Source organism: Coregonus lavaretus (genome assembly GCF_964263955.1).
Source record: "Coregonus lavaretus genome assembly, chromosome: 4".
Lineage (NCBI taxonomy): Eukaryota > Metazoa > Chordata > Actinopteri > Salmoniformes > Salmonidae > Coregonus > Coregonus lavaretus.
Genome location: NC_139991.1, coordinates 65,552,192 through 65,565,708, shown reverse-complemented (window position 1 = coordinate 65,565,708; position 13,517 = coordinate 65,552,192). Strand labels below are relative to the sequence as shown.

General features: G+C 47.4%; 1 protein-coding gene across 3 annotated transcripts in view; it reads right to left on the bottom strand.

The window, feature by feature from the left end:
- LOC311127191 (zinc finger FYVE domain-containing protein 16-like) overlaps window positions 1-13,517 on the bottom strand; it is a 33,069-nt gene that overhangs the window by 13,260 nt on the left and 6,292 nt on the right. For 2 of the 3 annotated variants that reach the window (XM_084158978.1, XM_084158980.1), the window contains exons 3-4: window positions 10,843-13,034; window positions 2,938-3,046 (exon numbers count right to left, since the gene is read on the bottom strand). In XM_084158978.1, the coding sequence (XP_084015104.1) occupies window positions 2,938-3,046; window positions 10,843-13,034 (2,301 nt within the window). The remainder of the gene's footprint in view (window positions 1-2,937; window positions 3,047-10,842; window positions 13,035-13,517) is intronic. The other variant, XM_084158979.1, reaches the window with a different exon arrangement.

Below are 13,517 nucleotides of genomic sequence, written 5' to 3'. Positions count from 1 at the left end.
AGAGAGAGAGAGGGTGAGATATGGAGAGAGAGAGAGGGTGAGATATGGAGAGAGAGAGAGGGTGAGATATGGAGAGAGAGAGAGGGTGAGATATGGAGAGAGAGAGAGGGTGAGATATGGAGAGAGAGAGGGTGAGATATGGAGAGAGAGAGAGGGTGAGATATGGAGAGAGAGAGAGAGGGTGAGATATGGAGAGAGAGAGGGTGAGATATGGAGAGAGAGAGGGTGAGATATGGAGAGAGAGAGGGTGAGATATGGAGAGAGAGAGGGTGAGATATGGAGAGAGAGAGGGTGAGATATGGAGAGCGATAAAAAAAAATGATTGAAGGAAAGCGAACGATGACCTAATGGGGGGGAGGGGAGAGAGAAGTGCTGACTGGGCTCTGGACTGCATTATATTGATGTAACGTCATATGATCTTTATCGACCTGGTTGGACTGGCCCAAGCTAACACAGTCTGTCAGGCTACCTGTACACACAAACGCACACAGGGACACACAGGTACACACACAGACGCACACAGGGACACACAGGTACACACACAGACGCACAAACACTGGAACACGAAGTCACTAAACTGGAACACACACACGCACTGGAACACACACACACACTATAAAGAGCACTACTCACAACAACAGATCAATAGCACAACAAAGAGAGAGAAACAGAGGAGAGTTGAAGAGTTTCACCTTGATCTCAGACAGACAGAATGACACGGCATAACAAGCCCAGCAGTCAGTGTCCTTCATTAAGCTGGTAGCAGACTCAACATGCCCATACAGATAAACAGATGCCTGAAATACATTCAGCGTGTGTGTTTATGTTTATGCGTGTGTGTATGTAAGCAGCATGCATGCTGTGTGTGTGTGTGCGTGACATCACGTAGCAGGTTTTCCACGTTGCGCACCACAACAACAAACAGAGAATGAGATGGTAACAGATAAACCAGTATGAGCTGCAGCACCAATCTTTTCCTTCTCTTTTACAAATTGAAAGTCCGTTCCCATCTTACCTTTTCCTCGTCTTCACTCCTCCAAACTCCCAGCTAAGACAGTCCCCTTGGTCACGCTAACCTACTTAGCCTTACTGACGCTAGCCCCAGTTAGCTGAATGTAAATTGTCTGTATTAGCTGAAGCTAGCTCTGTTAGCCCCACTTGGCTGTTAGCTGCGTTAGCCGCAGACTCCAGGCAGGCAGGGGGGTGTACTGAGAGCCTCACAGGCTGCTCCCCATACTGATGAGAGCGATGGAGAGAGGGAGGGAGGGAAGAATGGAACATCGCATCACTCTGCTCCAGCCCTCACAGGCCCAAGCAAAGTAGACCTCTCTCTCTCTATCTCACACACACACACACGCTATCTCTACCACACTCACACAGCAGACAAGGAGCCGAGAATAGAATAGTCACACCAGCCTGTCCCTGGACCGCAGAGATGCTCAGAGTATGTGTGTAGGTGCCAGAAAGGGAGTCAAGGTGCTGTGTGTGTGTGTGTGTGTGTGTGTGTGTGTCTGTGAGCGTCACACTCTCACTGCGTCAGGTGGCTCCTGTCCCACACTCACAGTCAAGGACACACACCAACGTCCTGACTCCTCTCAGCCATAACTACCTCCCTCTCCTCTCCCCCACTCTCTCTGCACCAGTCATTTCGTCCTGACTAACCTCAGCTCTGTCTCTGGAGATGAGAAAGTCCTTCATCACCCGACCGGGGAAGCAGAACCATAGAGACGGAATGCATAGAACAGAAACGCTTTTCTATTCCACATTATTTACCACCACTCACCAATAACAGCATAGAGCAACATAAATCACTGGTTAGTAGTGATCTGCGAGCACATAAAAAAAGCATTTTCAATGAGGATGGATGTTCTAGCCCTTTTGTTTCTATAGCAGCTCAGTATACCAGGGAAGGCTAGAGACGTTGTTGTTCAGGAGTGCAGGAGGGCGGGACACGACAGGAGCTTGGGGAAAAGCAGACGCACAGAGAGACAGGTGCACACACACACACACTCTTACACAACCTGGTCTTAGGTTTTTACGCAGTCCCACGCACACTCAAACAAAGGAAACACTTTCACGCAGGCTGTGTTAGAAAGCACTTTAGGCACTAGGCTCTCTGATGCAAGATAGCCGTTTTAGCCTCGAGACTACACTGCACATCTAACTTAACCTAAGATCCCTGGCCATTCTTAGGCTGTGTCTGAAAACTTCACTGGCTGTTAAGTCCTTGTTTCCTCAACTCCTCGGAAAGCCAATTAGATGAGGTCCAAGGGAGGGACATTGGGTCCTCTCCTCCAATGAGCTTTGAGAGAAATTGAGGAAACAAGGACGGAGGAAGCAAGCATTTCACGGCTAGTGACGTTTGCTACACCGTGACCAAGCCACAAACAAGCACAACAACTTCCAACTAAAAAAGGGCTATTCATCAGTCATGTGTTGTTCTAGATATATTTAACCTTTATAAAACCTAGACAGCAACTCTCTTCTAACAGACCATGTCCCGTCTGTTTGGCTTGTTCTTCAGAGTTGTTATTTTAATGCATATTACTTTGCTTTAATGAAGACTCCAAGTTGAAACAGTTTAATGACTAATGAAAGTCACAGAGAGTCAACATAAACTGGGTTCCTTTCACAGAGCTCCCATAAGCCCCCAGGGCAGAGCAGAGCTGAGGCCTACTAACTACACTACAGACACCAGGCTGTGAATACTCTGTGTTCTTCAGACATCAGTCTTCGTTCATGTTGTTCTGAGAACAGGAGCCTGACAGTTAAGTCATTCAGAGCAGTCAGCTGACTTGCACGAATCGGATGGTGGTCTGTGATTGGTATCTTGGAAGAAAACACTCATAGAAGAAAATGGATGTACGCACGCGCACACACACAATACAAACATTATTACACCTGTGCATGAACTTATAGACAAAAACACACACACACCTTGGGTCTTACTTCTGTGTACGGTCTCGAAGCAGATGACACACACCCGGGCCTCCTTGTCCAGGTACTTGAGCTTCCATCTCCTGTTGCAGCAGATGGCACAGTACACCTGTGCCACGGGTGGGAGGACAACCGTCAGGCAGGAGAAAAACAAACACTACTGCAACACCACACTATACGTACACGCTACGACGACAATCTACATGAAGTTATTCATGCCATGTTAAGTGTGACCCACATCTTGCACTAGCATAAAGAAGAGCAGTAAATTACAGGAATAACTGATACAATCGATTGTGCAGCAATTAAGAAGAGAAGTCAAAGGAGGTTGTAAAGTAAATTAGACTAGTCCTCTTTATACAGTGCCATGGTATTGTTGAATACTCATCTGATTGGCTTGAAGGGCATTCTAGAGCGTGCATTATTTCCCTATAACACACGGTATATCCGCACAGTAAAATTCAATGGCTAGAGTTAATTCATACATGTTCTATGTTTGAGCTGCTTTTGAAAGCAAAAGTCGAACTGAAAACATTATTGGCATTGTTGAATTTGATTTTGATAATAGCAAGCTAGGAGTGATGGTTTGGTTAGCTAAACTAGCAAGTCAGTTTGTTTGGTTAACAAGGCAACTACTGTAGCTATCTAGTAAACTTGTTAGCTACTTCAGTGGATGTTGAACACATTTCTACTCACAAATGAACACATTTCTAGCGGCAAATGTGTTAAATTATAGCCATGTTATAAAAGGGATAATCAACTTGGGGCTCTATGCGTTCTCTGGAAAAGAATGCAACTCCGCGTCGTTCATTATTTTCCACAGAACACATAGCCCCTCGCTGATTAACTCTTACATATCCTGTTGGACTGCAGTAAGTAGCCTATAGAGTTAAAGCCCATGGGACTCCTGTGTAATGCTGCTTTAAATCACTGGGCTGTTATGGCCTTAGCTCTGGCTTTAATCACTTGGGCTGTTCAAATCAAATCAAATGATTTGTCACATGTGCCAAATAGAACAGCTGTAGACCTTACCATGAAATGCTTACTTACAAGCCCTTAACCAACAATGCAGTTCAAGTAATAGAGTTAAGGAAATATTTACTAAATAAACTAAAGTAAAAAATAAAATAAAAAGTAACACAATAAAATAACATAATAATAATGAGGCTATATACAGGGGGTACCGGTACCGAGTCAATGTGCGGGGGTACAGGTTAGTCGAGGTAATTTGTACATGTAGGTAGGGGTAAAGTGACTATGCATAGATAATAAACAGCGAGTAGCAGCAGTGTAAAAACAAAGGTGTCAATGTAAATAGTCCGGGTGGCCATTTGATTGTTCAGCAGTCTTTTTGACCTAGACTTGGCACTCCGGTACCGCTTGCCGTGTGGTAGCATGGAGAGCAGTCTATGACTTGGGTGACTGACTTTGAAAAGATGTTGGGCCTTCCTCTGACACCACCTAGTATATAGGTCCTGGATGGCAGAAAGCTTGGCCCCAGTGATGTACTGGGACGTATGCACTACCCTCTCAAGCGCCTTACGGTCAGAGGCCGAGCAGTTGTCATACAAGGCGGTGATGCAACCGGTCAGGATGCTCTCGATGGTGCAGCTGTATAACTTTTTGAGGATCTGGGGACCCATGCCAAATCTTTTCAGTCTCCTGAGGGGGAAAAGGTGTTGTCGTGCCCTCTTCACGACTGTTTTGGTGTGTTTGGACCATGATCGTTTGTTGGTGATGTGGACACCAAGGAAATTGAAACTCTCGACCCGCTCCACTACAGCCCTGTCGATGTTAACGTGGGCCTGTTCGGCTCTCCTTTTCCTGTAGTCCACGATCATCTCCTTTGTCTTGCTCACATTGAGGAAGAGGTTGTTGTCCTGGCACCACACTGCCAGGTCTCTGACCTCCTCCCTCTAGGCTGTCTCATTGTTGTTGGTGATCAGGCCTACCACTGTTGTGTCGTCAGCAAACTTAATGATGGTGTTGGAGTTGTGCTTGGCCACACAGTCGTGGGTGAACAGGGAGTACAGGAAGGGACTAAGCACGCACCCCTGAGGGGCCCCCGTGTTGAGGATCAGCGTGGCAGATGTGTTGTTACTTCCCTTTATCACCTGGGGGCGGCCCGTCAGGAAGTCCAGGATCCAGTTGCAGAGGGAGGTGTTTAGTCCCAGGGTCCTTAGCTTAGTGATGATCTTTGTGGACACTATGGTGTTGAACGCTGAGCTGTAATCAATAAACAGCATTCTCACATACAGTGGGGAAAAAAAGTATTTAGTCAGCCACCAATTGTGCAAGTTCTCCCACTTAAAAAGATGAGAGAGGCCTGTAATTTTCATCATAGGTACATGTCAACTATGACAGACAAAATGAGAAAAAATAATCCAGAAAATCACATTGTAGGATTTTTTATGAATTTATTTGCAAATTATGGTGGAAAATAAGTATTTGGTCAATAACAAAAGTTTCTCAATACTTTGTTATATACCTTTTGTTGGCAATGACACAGGTCAAACGTTTTCTGTAAGTCTTCACAAGGTTTTCACACACTGTTGCTGGTATTTTGGCCCATTCCTCCATGCAGATCTCCTCTAGAGCAGTGATGTTTTGGGGCTGTCGCTGGGCAACACGGACTTTCAACTCCCTCCAAAGATTTTCTATGGGGTTGAGATCTGGAGACTGGCTAGGCCACTCCAGGACCTTGAAATGCTTCTTACGAAGCCACTCCTTTGTTGCCCGGGCGGTGTGTTTGGGATCATTGTCATGCTGAAAGACCCAGCTACGTTTCATATTCAATGCCCTTGCTGATGGAAGGAGGTTTTCACTCAAAATCTCACAATACATGGCCCCATTCATTCTTTCCTTTACATGGATCAGTCGTCCTGGTCCCTTTGCAGAAAAACAGCCCCAAAGCATGATGTTTCCACCCCCATGCTTCACAGTAGGTATGGTGTTCTTTGGATGCAACTCAGCATTCTTTGTCCTCCAAACACGACGAGTTGAGTTTTTACCAAAAAGTTATATTTTGGTTTCATCTGACCATATGACATTCTCCCAATCCTCTTCTGGATCATCCAAATGCACTCTAGCAAACTTCAGACGGGCCTGGACATGTACTGGCTTAAGCAGGGGGACATGTCTGCACTGCAGGATTTGAGTCCCTGGCGGCGTAGTGTGTTACTGATGGTAGGCTTTGTTACTTTGGTCCCAGCTCTCTGCAGGTCATTCACTAGGTCCCCCCGTGTAGTTCTGGGATTTTTGCTCACCGTTCTTGTGATCATTTTGACCCCACGGGGTGAGATCTTGCGTGGAGCCCCAGATCGAGGGAGATTATCAGTGGTCTTGTATGTCTTCCATTTCCTAATAATTGCTCCCACAGTTGATTTCTTCAAACCAAGCTGCTTACCTATTGCAGATTCAGTCTTCCCAGCCTGGTGCAGGTCTACAATTTTGTTTCTGGTGTCCTTTGACAGCTCTTTGGTCTTGGCCATAGTGGAGTTTGGAGTGTGACTGTTTGAGGTTGTGGACAGGGGTCTTTTATACTGATAACAAGTTCAACAGGTGCCATTAATACAGGTAACAAGTGGAGGACAGAGGAGCCTCTTAAAGAAGAAGTTACAGGTCTGTGAGAGCCAGAAATCTTGCTTGTTTGTAGGTGACCAAATACTTATTTTCCACCATAATTTGCAAATAAATTCATAAAAAATCCTACAATGTGATTTTCTGGATTTTTTTCTTCTCAATTTGTCTGTCATATTTGACGTGTACCTATGATGAAAATTACAGGCCTCTCATCTTTTTAAGTGGGAGAACTTGCACAATTGGTGGCTGACTAAATACTTTTTTTCCCCACTGTAAGTGCTCCTTTTGTTCAGGTGGGAAAGGGCAGTGTGGATTGGAGTGCGATTGAGATTGCGTCATCTGTGGATCTGTTGGGGTGGTATGCGAATTGGAGTGGTTCTAGGGTTTCCGGCATGATGGTGTTGATGTGAGCCATGACCAGCCTTTCAAAGCACTTAATGGCTACCGACGTGAGTGCTACGGGGCGGTAGTCATTTAGGCAGGTTACCTTCGCTTTCTTGGGCACAGGGACTATGGTGGTCTGCTTGAAACATGTAGGTGTTACAGACTCGATCAGGGAGAGATTTAAAATGTCAGTGAAGACACTTGCCAGTTGGTCCGCGCATGCTCTGAGTACACGTCCTGGTAATCCGTCTGGCCCCGCGGACTTGTGAATGTTTACCTGTTGTCGTGGCGTGACTTTATCTCTAATTAAATTAATCATGTAACAATTAACTCATTAGTATCTGGGGCACCACGAGAGTGGTTCTTTAAAGAATTACCATCTCCTGAATTAAACTCTAAAAGGTCTTTACATATCACATCTATAAACAGTCAACTTATTAATCATAACCTCGTATCATATCATCATTCTGACAGTCGTAACTTCCTTGCATCTGCAAAAACCCGAGCCTTACTTATGATTCAGTACTACACAATTTGGTTTCATTATTTATTTACTAGCTAATTAAATGGGAACACAGGATAAACCCAGTGTATCTTCCAGGTCCGCCCTGGAAAGGGAGTTGGGCCTTCTCGCGGCACGCTAGTAAGGCTCTGATTGTCCAAAAAGGTTCCAACAAGTCTTCTGTTGTTCTCTTCTTCGTAGTTGTCCGGTCTCCGATGACTTGTTGTGTAGTCCTGAACAGAACTACAGAGTTGATTTTCCTTTCATTCGCTCATGAAGATTCCCAGTGGGTTGATGGACGTAGCGTAACAGGATGGCTTGAGCAGAGTAATAGGATGGGCCTACTTAAATTAGCTTTCGAAGATACTTTACTTAAGACAGCTAATCAGCCGTACCAGTGATTGTCCGGGAGGTGAGATCTCTCTCCACTTCGTGTTGAGATTCAAAGTTCCAACCATTTTAAACGTGTGGCTGCCACCTCATGCTTTTCTGGTCTGGTATGTTAATTTCTTTACCAATCTCTGCTCGAAAGGGGGCGGTTCCGTCAGGCTGACATGCTTTCTGACCTCACTTTGGGCGGTGACTACTCATTGTGCCAAGTTAAAAAAAAACAATTCTCATATAACTTCAAATCAAATCCCTCTCTTAACAAAAACACTTTCATCGTTTTTTCATATTATATGCACAATGCATAGGATGGACACTTTGTACATGTAGTGGGTATCCTTTCCAAGTTACAGTATTTCCTTTAATACAAAAATTATGACATCACAAAATAACAAACAATATGACATTAGTGTCCAATAGATCGCCTCTGACCATTCCCCACGTTCTACATTAGGAATATTATTCCAGTATTCGCTTTTGAACGTGTTAAAGTTTAAGCGGGAAAAAGTCTGTTGAAACAAAGACATTCCCTTGGGGGATCTTCAAAGGGAGAGCCTGGTCTTCTTTGTTGATTTACAACAGGTTGTGAGCTGTTAACCCCCTCTACGGGTGAGAGTGGGTCTGATTGAACTTATTCATTGCAAACCTGATCTACTATTTGGATTCTCGTGGACAGTCATGACACTGTTTAAAGGTCTTGCTCACATCGGCTACGGAGAGCGTGATCACACAGTCGTCCGGAACAGCTGGTGCTCTCATGCATGCTTCAGTGTTGCTTGCCTCGAAGCGAGCATAAAAGGCATTTCGCTCATCTGGTAGGCTTGCGTTGTTAGGGAATTAGCTCTAGCTTTAGTCACTGGGCTGTTAGGGCCTTAGCTCTGGCTTTAGCCCTGGCTTCTCAGACCTCAGAGAAGAGGAGATCTATAGAGAAGCTGGAATAAGAATCACTGACTCATGCCTCTTTCTGAGCAAGCTATTTATATAGTAGCAGAGGATGGGGGTATGGTATATAGGCTATATCGTGCCATACTGCGTGATCAAGTGTGACGTATGTGAGCAGGGGACTCCGTGTTGTTTGTTAACAGGAGACAGGAACAAAAAGGAGTGTTGTGTCTACAAAGAGAACGATAGGTCAAAGTCAGGTGACAGTCTGGATGAACTGAATCATAGCTAGGTCACTGCTCCACATTGTAACCCACATTTACACTTGAATACCTCTGACTCAGTAAATACAGAAATGTGCTTAATTGGAAATGGCAGTACCGCTGCTTTATTGAAGTTAACTGATTGGTTTGGAGTCAGGTAATGTTCCCAGAATGTGCAATTATGAGAGGAAGAGATTGCCCTCTTTCCATTATTTATTTTCTTCAGTTTCCATTCATATTCAGGATCTTTGTGACTGGGTCACATATTTATACTCAACAAAAATAAACACAACATGCAACAATTTCTAAGATTTTATAGAGTTACAGTTCATATAAGGAAATCAGTCAATTGAAATAAATAAATTAGGCCCTAAACTATGGATTTCACATAATGGTGAATACAGATATGCATCTGTTGGTCACATATATACTATATATACAAAGGTATGTGGACACCCCTTCAAATTAGTGGATTTGGCTATTTCAGCCACACCCGTTGCTGACAGGTATATTACATCGAGCACACAGCCATGTATTCTCCATAGACAAACATTGGCAGTAGAATGGCCTTACTGAAGAGCTCAGTGACTTTCAACATGGCACCGTCATAGGATGCCACCTTTCCAACAAGTCAGTTCGTCAAATTTCTGCCCTGGTCAACTGTAAGTGCTGTTTTTGTGAAGTGGAAACGTCTAGGAGCAACAACGGCTCAGCCACGAAGTGGTAGGCCACACAAGCTCACTGAACAGGACCGCAGAGTGCTGAAGTGCATAAAAAATGGTCTGTCCTTGGTTGCAACACTCACTACCGAGATCCAAACTGCCTCTGGAAGCAACGTCAGCACAAGAACTGTTCGCGGGAGCTTCATGAAATGGGTTTCAATGGCCGAGCAGCCGCACACAAGCCTAAGATCACCATGCGCAATGGCAAGCGTCGGCTGGAGTGGTGTAAAGCTCGCCGCCATTGGACTCCGGAGCAGTGGAAACGCGTTGTCCCACTAATCTTCAATCGCGGTGCGAAGTTGCTGGATATTGGCGGGAACCGGAACACACTGTCGTACACGTCGATCCAGAGCATCCCAAACATGCTCAATGTGTGACATGTCTGGTGCAGGCCATGGTGGGACATTATCAGCTTCCAGGAATTGTGTACAGATCCTTGCGACATGGGGCTGTGCATTATCATGCTGAAATATGAGGTGATGGCGGCGGAAGAATGGTACGACAATGGGCCTCAGGATCTTGTCACGGTATCTCTGTGCATTGAAATTGCCATTGATAAAATGCAATTGTGTTCAAGTCCGTAGCTTATGCCTGCCCCTGCCGTAAACCCAACTCAAAACTTGACACATCTGTGGCATTGTGTTTTCTGACAAAACTGCACATTTTAGAGTGGCCTTTCATTGTCCCCAGCACAAGGTGCACCTGTGTAATGATCATGCTGTTTAATCAGCTTCTTGATATGCCATGCCTGTCAGGTGGATGGATTATCTTGCAAAGGAGAAATGCTCACTAAAAGGGATGTAAACACATTTGTGCACAACATTTGAGAGAAATAAGCTTTTTGTGTGTACAAAACATTTCTGGGATCTTTTATTTTTATATGAAACATGGGACCAGGACTGGGGCTGGGACGGTCGGGGCAGCTGGGGGCAGTGCCATAGTACAGGGAGTTTAGGTCAGGGAGAGAGTGTGGAACTGCATGTTGCGTTTATATTTTTGTTCAGTGTATGTTAAGACCTCTTTATTATGTGTTACTATGTAAAAGTATATTTAGCTACTAACACCTAATGTCAATAAAATGAATATCTTCAAAACACCAAATATGTTATCAAGAACAGGGCAAAAGATGACCCTAGAAATGAGGGTAAAGAAAGTCCCTTCATGGACAAATTTAGGTACGTACCTTCCCACAGGCCCGGCAGTGGTGCCTCCTCCTGGTGAAGGTGAACTTCTGCCAGCAGTTCATACAGTTGGGTGCCTCTGAATCCGGTACCCAGGGGGGCTGCTTGCACCCCAGCCCATCCTCATCCTCTGCCAACCTCCCCTCTGAGGACCCGCTCCCCTCTCCAGCAGGCTCGCCAGAATAGGGCGGGGGCTCCGACAGCTCGTCGTACCCCACACTGCTCTCATAGCGCTCAGGTGGGGAGTAACCTGGACAGAGCACACCTTGGTTAATGGGGTCCTCTGCAGGGTTGGGGCTGGGAGGAGATGGGCTCTGGTCCACCTCTTCCCCAGTGTCGGTGCGGTCTGTGGGGCTACTGGGCCCTTGGTCCTCCCCTTCTGCTGGAGGTACTCTGGGTGCTTGGCAGAGCAGTTGTTTGGGTCGGGCCCCTCCGTAGTAGGGTGGTGGGAGGTTCCTGGGACTACAGGGGCTGGTGTCTGTCTGGTAGGGGCTGGGGGGTTCCTGGGAGGGAGTGGAGAGGGCTGGACTCGCATTCCCCTCTGCAGACAAGGTCCTGTCGCTCTCCGGCGAGGCCAACCTCTCTATCCTCTCCAGCCCCTCCCCTCGGCTCCGGCTGCAGCTCCACAGCTCCTCCTCCACCAGCCGCTCCTCCAGGTTCCCGTTGAGCTCGGAAAAGCCCTCGTCCTGGAGGTTCTCCCCGGGCCTCCCGCAGTCAGGGACCCTGTGGTCCTCCTGGCCCTGAGTCTCTCCCCGGAGGAAGGCGTCCAGCTCCTCATCCGTCACCAGCAGTCCGGCCTGGTCGCTCTCCGGCAGGTACTCGAACCCAAACTCAGGTGGGTCCACTGGACTGGGGCTGGGCTCTGAGGGAGGGGAGGCTGGGCGCTGTGAAGCCCCTGGGGCTGGCTGTTTTTCCACTGGGGAGAAGCTGACCTCCAGTGGCCGCTGGGAGACGGCGGGAGCCGAGACTGCCAGGTGGAAAGGCATGGTGGTTGTCTCTGGGCTCTGTGTGTTAGGTGACTGGACAGGTTGGTTCTTAGGGGCAGCATCAGGGCTGGTACAGTCCTCCACAATCCCAGGGTTCTCTGGGAGAGTAACTTCCTCCTGGACCTCGAAAGCAGACAGGGACTCTGTCTTTAAGGTCTCAGTTAGGCCAGCCTCCTCTGCCCCCCCTCTTATGGCCTCCTCAGGGTTTTTGGAGGCCACCAGGGCCCCAGACATGGACACGCCCATGGGCAGGCAGGACAGCGAAAGCTCCGTCTCTGCTGAAGGGCTCTCTGCCACACCACCACTGCCGTCCTCAGGGTTAGGTTCCTGTCCAGTGCATCTCCCAGAGCTCTCTGCTTCAGCCAGCTCAGAGGGCTCCAAAGACCCCTCACCCTCCTCCCTGGCCTCTGTGTCGATATCACACATGGGAGTGTCCTCTTTCTTGGTGTCTATGGCAACAGGCAGGACACTAGCCTGGTCCTGGTGGCCTGTTGTTTTTTTCAGGTGTTGGTTGACGAAGGCCACCTCTGCCTCCTCTCCCTCTCCGTCTCTCTCTGTCTCTCCAGACTCAGAGTTCCTCAGTGAGGGGGCATCTGCGGGCTCACAGGCCCTCTCCACAGCAGCAGGAAGAATCACATCCAGCAGACTGAGAGAGGCAGAGTAACCACCAGAGTCCAGCCCCAGCAGCCCCTCCCCTCCCCCGGCAAGAGCCTCCCTCCCCTCAGTCCTCCCATGGCCGGGACCCAGGCCGGCTGAGGTCTCCCCAGGCAGAGGCACCACGGGGCTGGTGAAGTCCACCAGAAGCTCCTCCTCCAGTCGTCTCTCCGCCACATCCAGCTCACTGAAGGCGTCGTGGCTGTTGGCCCGGAGGAGGAGGTGGGCTGAGCCCGTGTCACTGACCAGGTCACACACAGGCTTCAGCGCCCGATTGGGGAAGGGTGGCGCACAGCTCTTAGCTGCCCCCCGGCCGTCCACGGAGGAGAGAAGGTCAACCCCTGTGAGAGGCCGTCCCTTGGCCTCGCGCTCCCCAGGACTGGGGCTGGGACGGTCGGGGAAGCTGGGGGCAGTGCCATAGTGCAGGGAGTTTAGGTCAGGAAGAGAGTGTGGAACTGGAACTGTGGAGGGTTCCGGAAGGAAACCCTGGGGGCTCAGAGAGTGGCCGGGATACACGGGAGGCGACAGAGAGACTGATCTGTAGTTGTGCTCATCTGGTAGGGAGGGGAAGAGAGAAGTATCCGTTAATCAATTCTGTCGTTTATATCTCAGCAGAACATGTGAGCAACAAGTTAAGTCAGCAACTACAAAATACAATGTGCAAGTATCAGCTAGTTTTAAAAATATATTCATTTTTCACTTAAAACGGTGCAATATGCAGAAATTGCGCCGCCATTTCCAGGTTGTTAAAATTCGAATAGTTCGCCTAATTTCAGTTCATGTGACAAAACAAGCAATGTTTAGCGTAGAGAATCATTATACCATCTAAACCGCTGTGAAATATATTTTCAATAACCAAATATATTATATTTTCAGCTGTTTGAAGCAAGTGTACAAAACCGAAAGTAAAAGAAGCAAAAACTAAACTTAAGAACGGGAAGCATAGAAATAGTGCACATAGAACTGATCTACAGCTTCTTAGACTTGCTTTTAATGGAAATGACATATCTATAACTCACAGTTCTATGTGAAGTTGG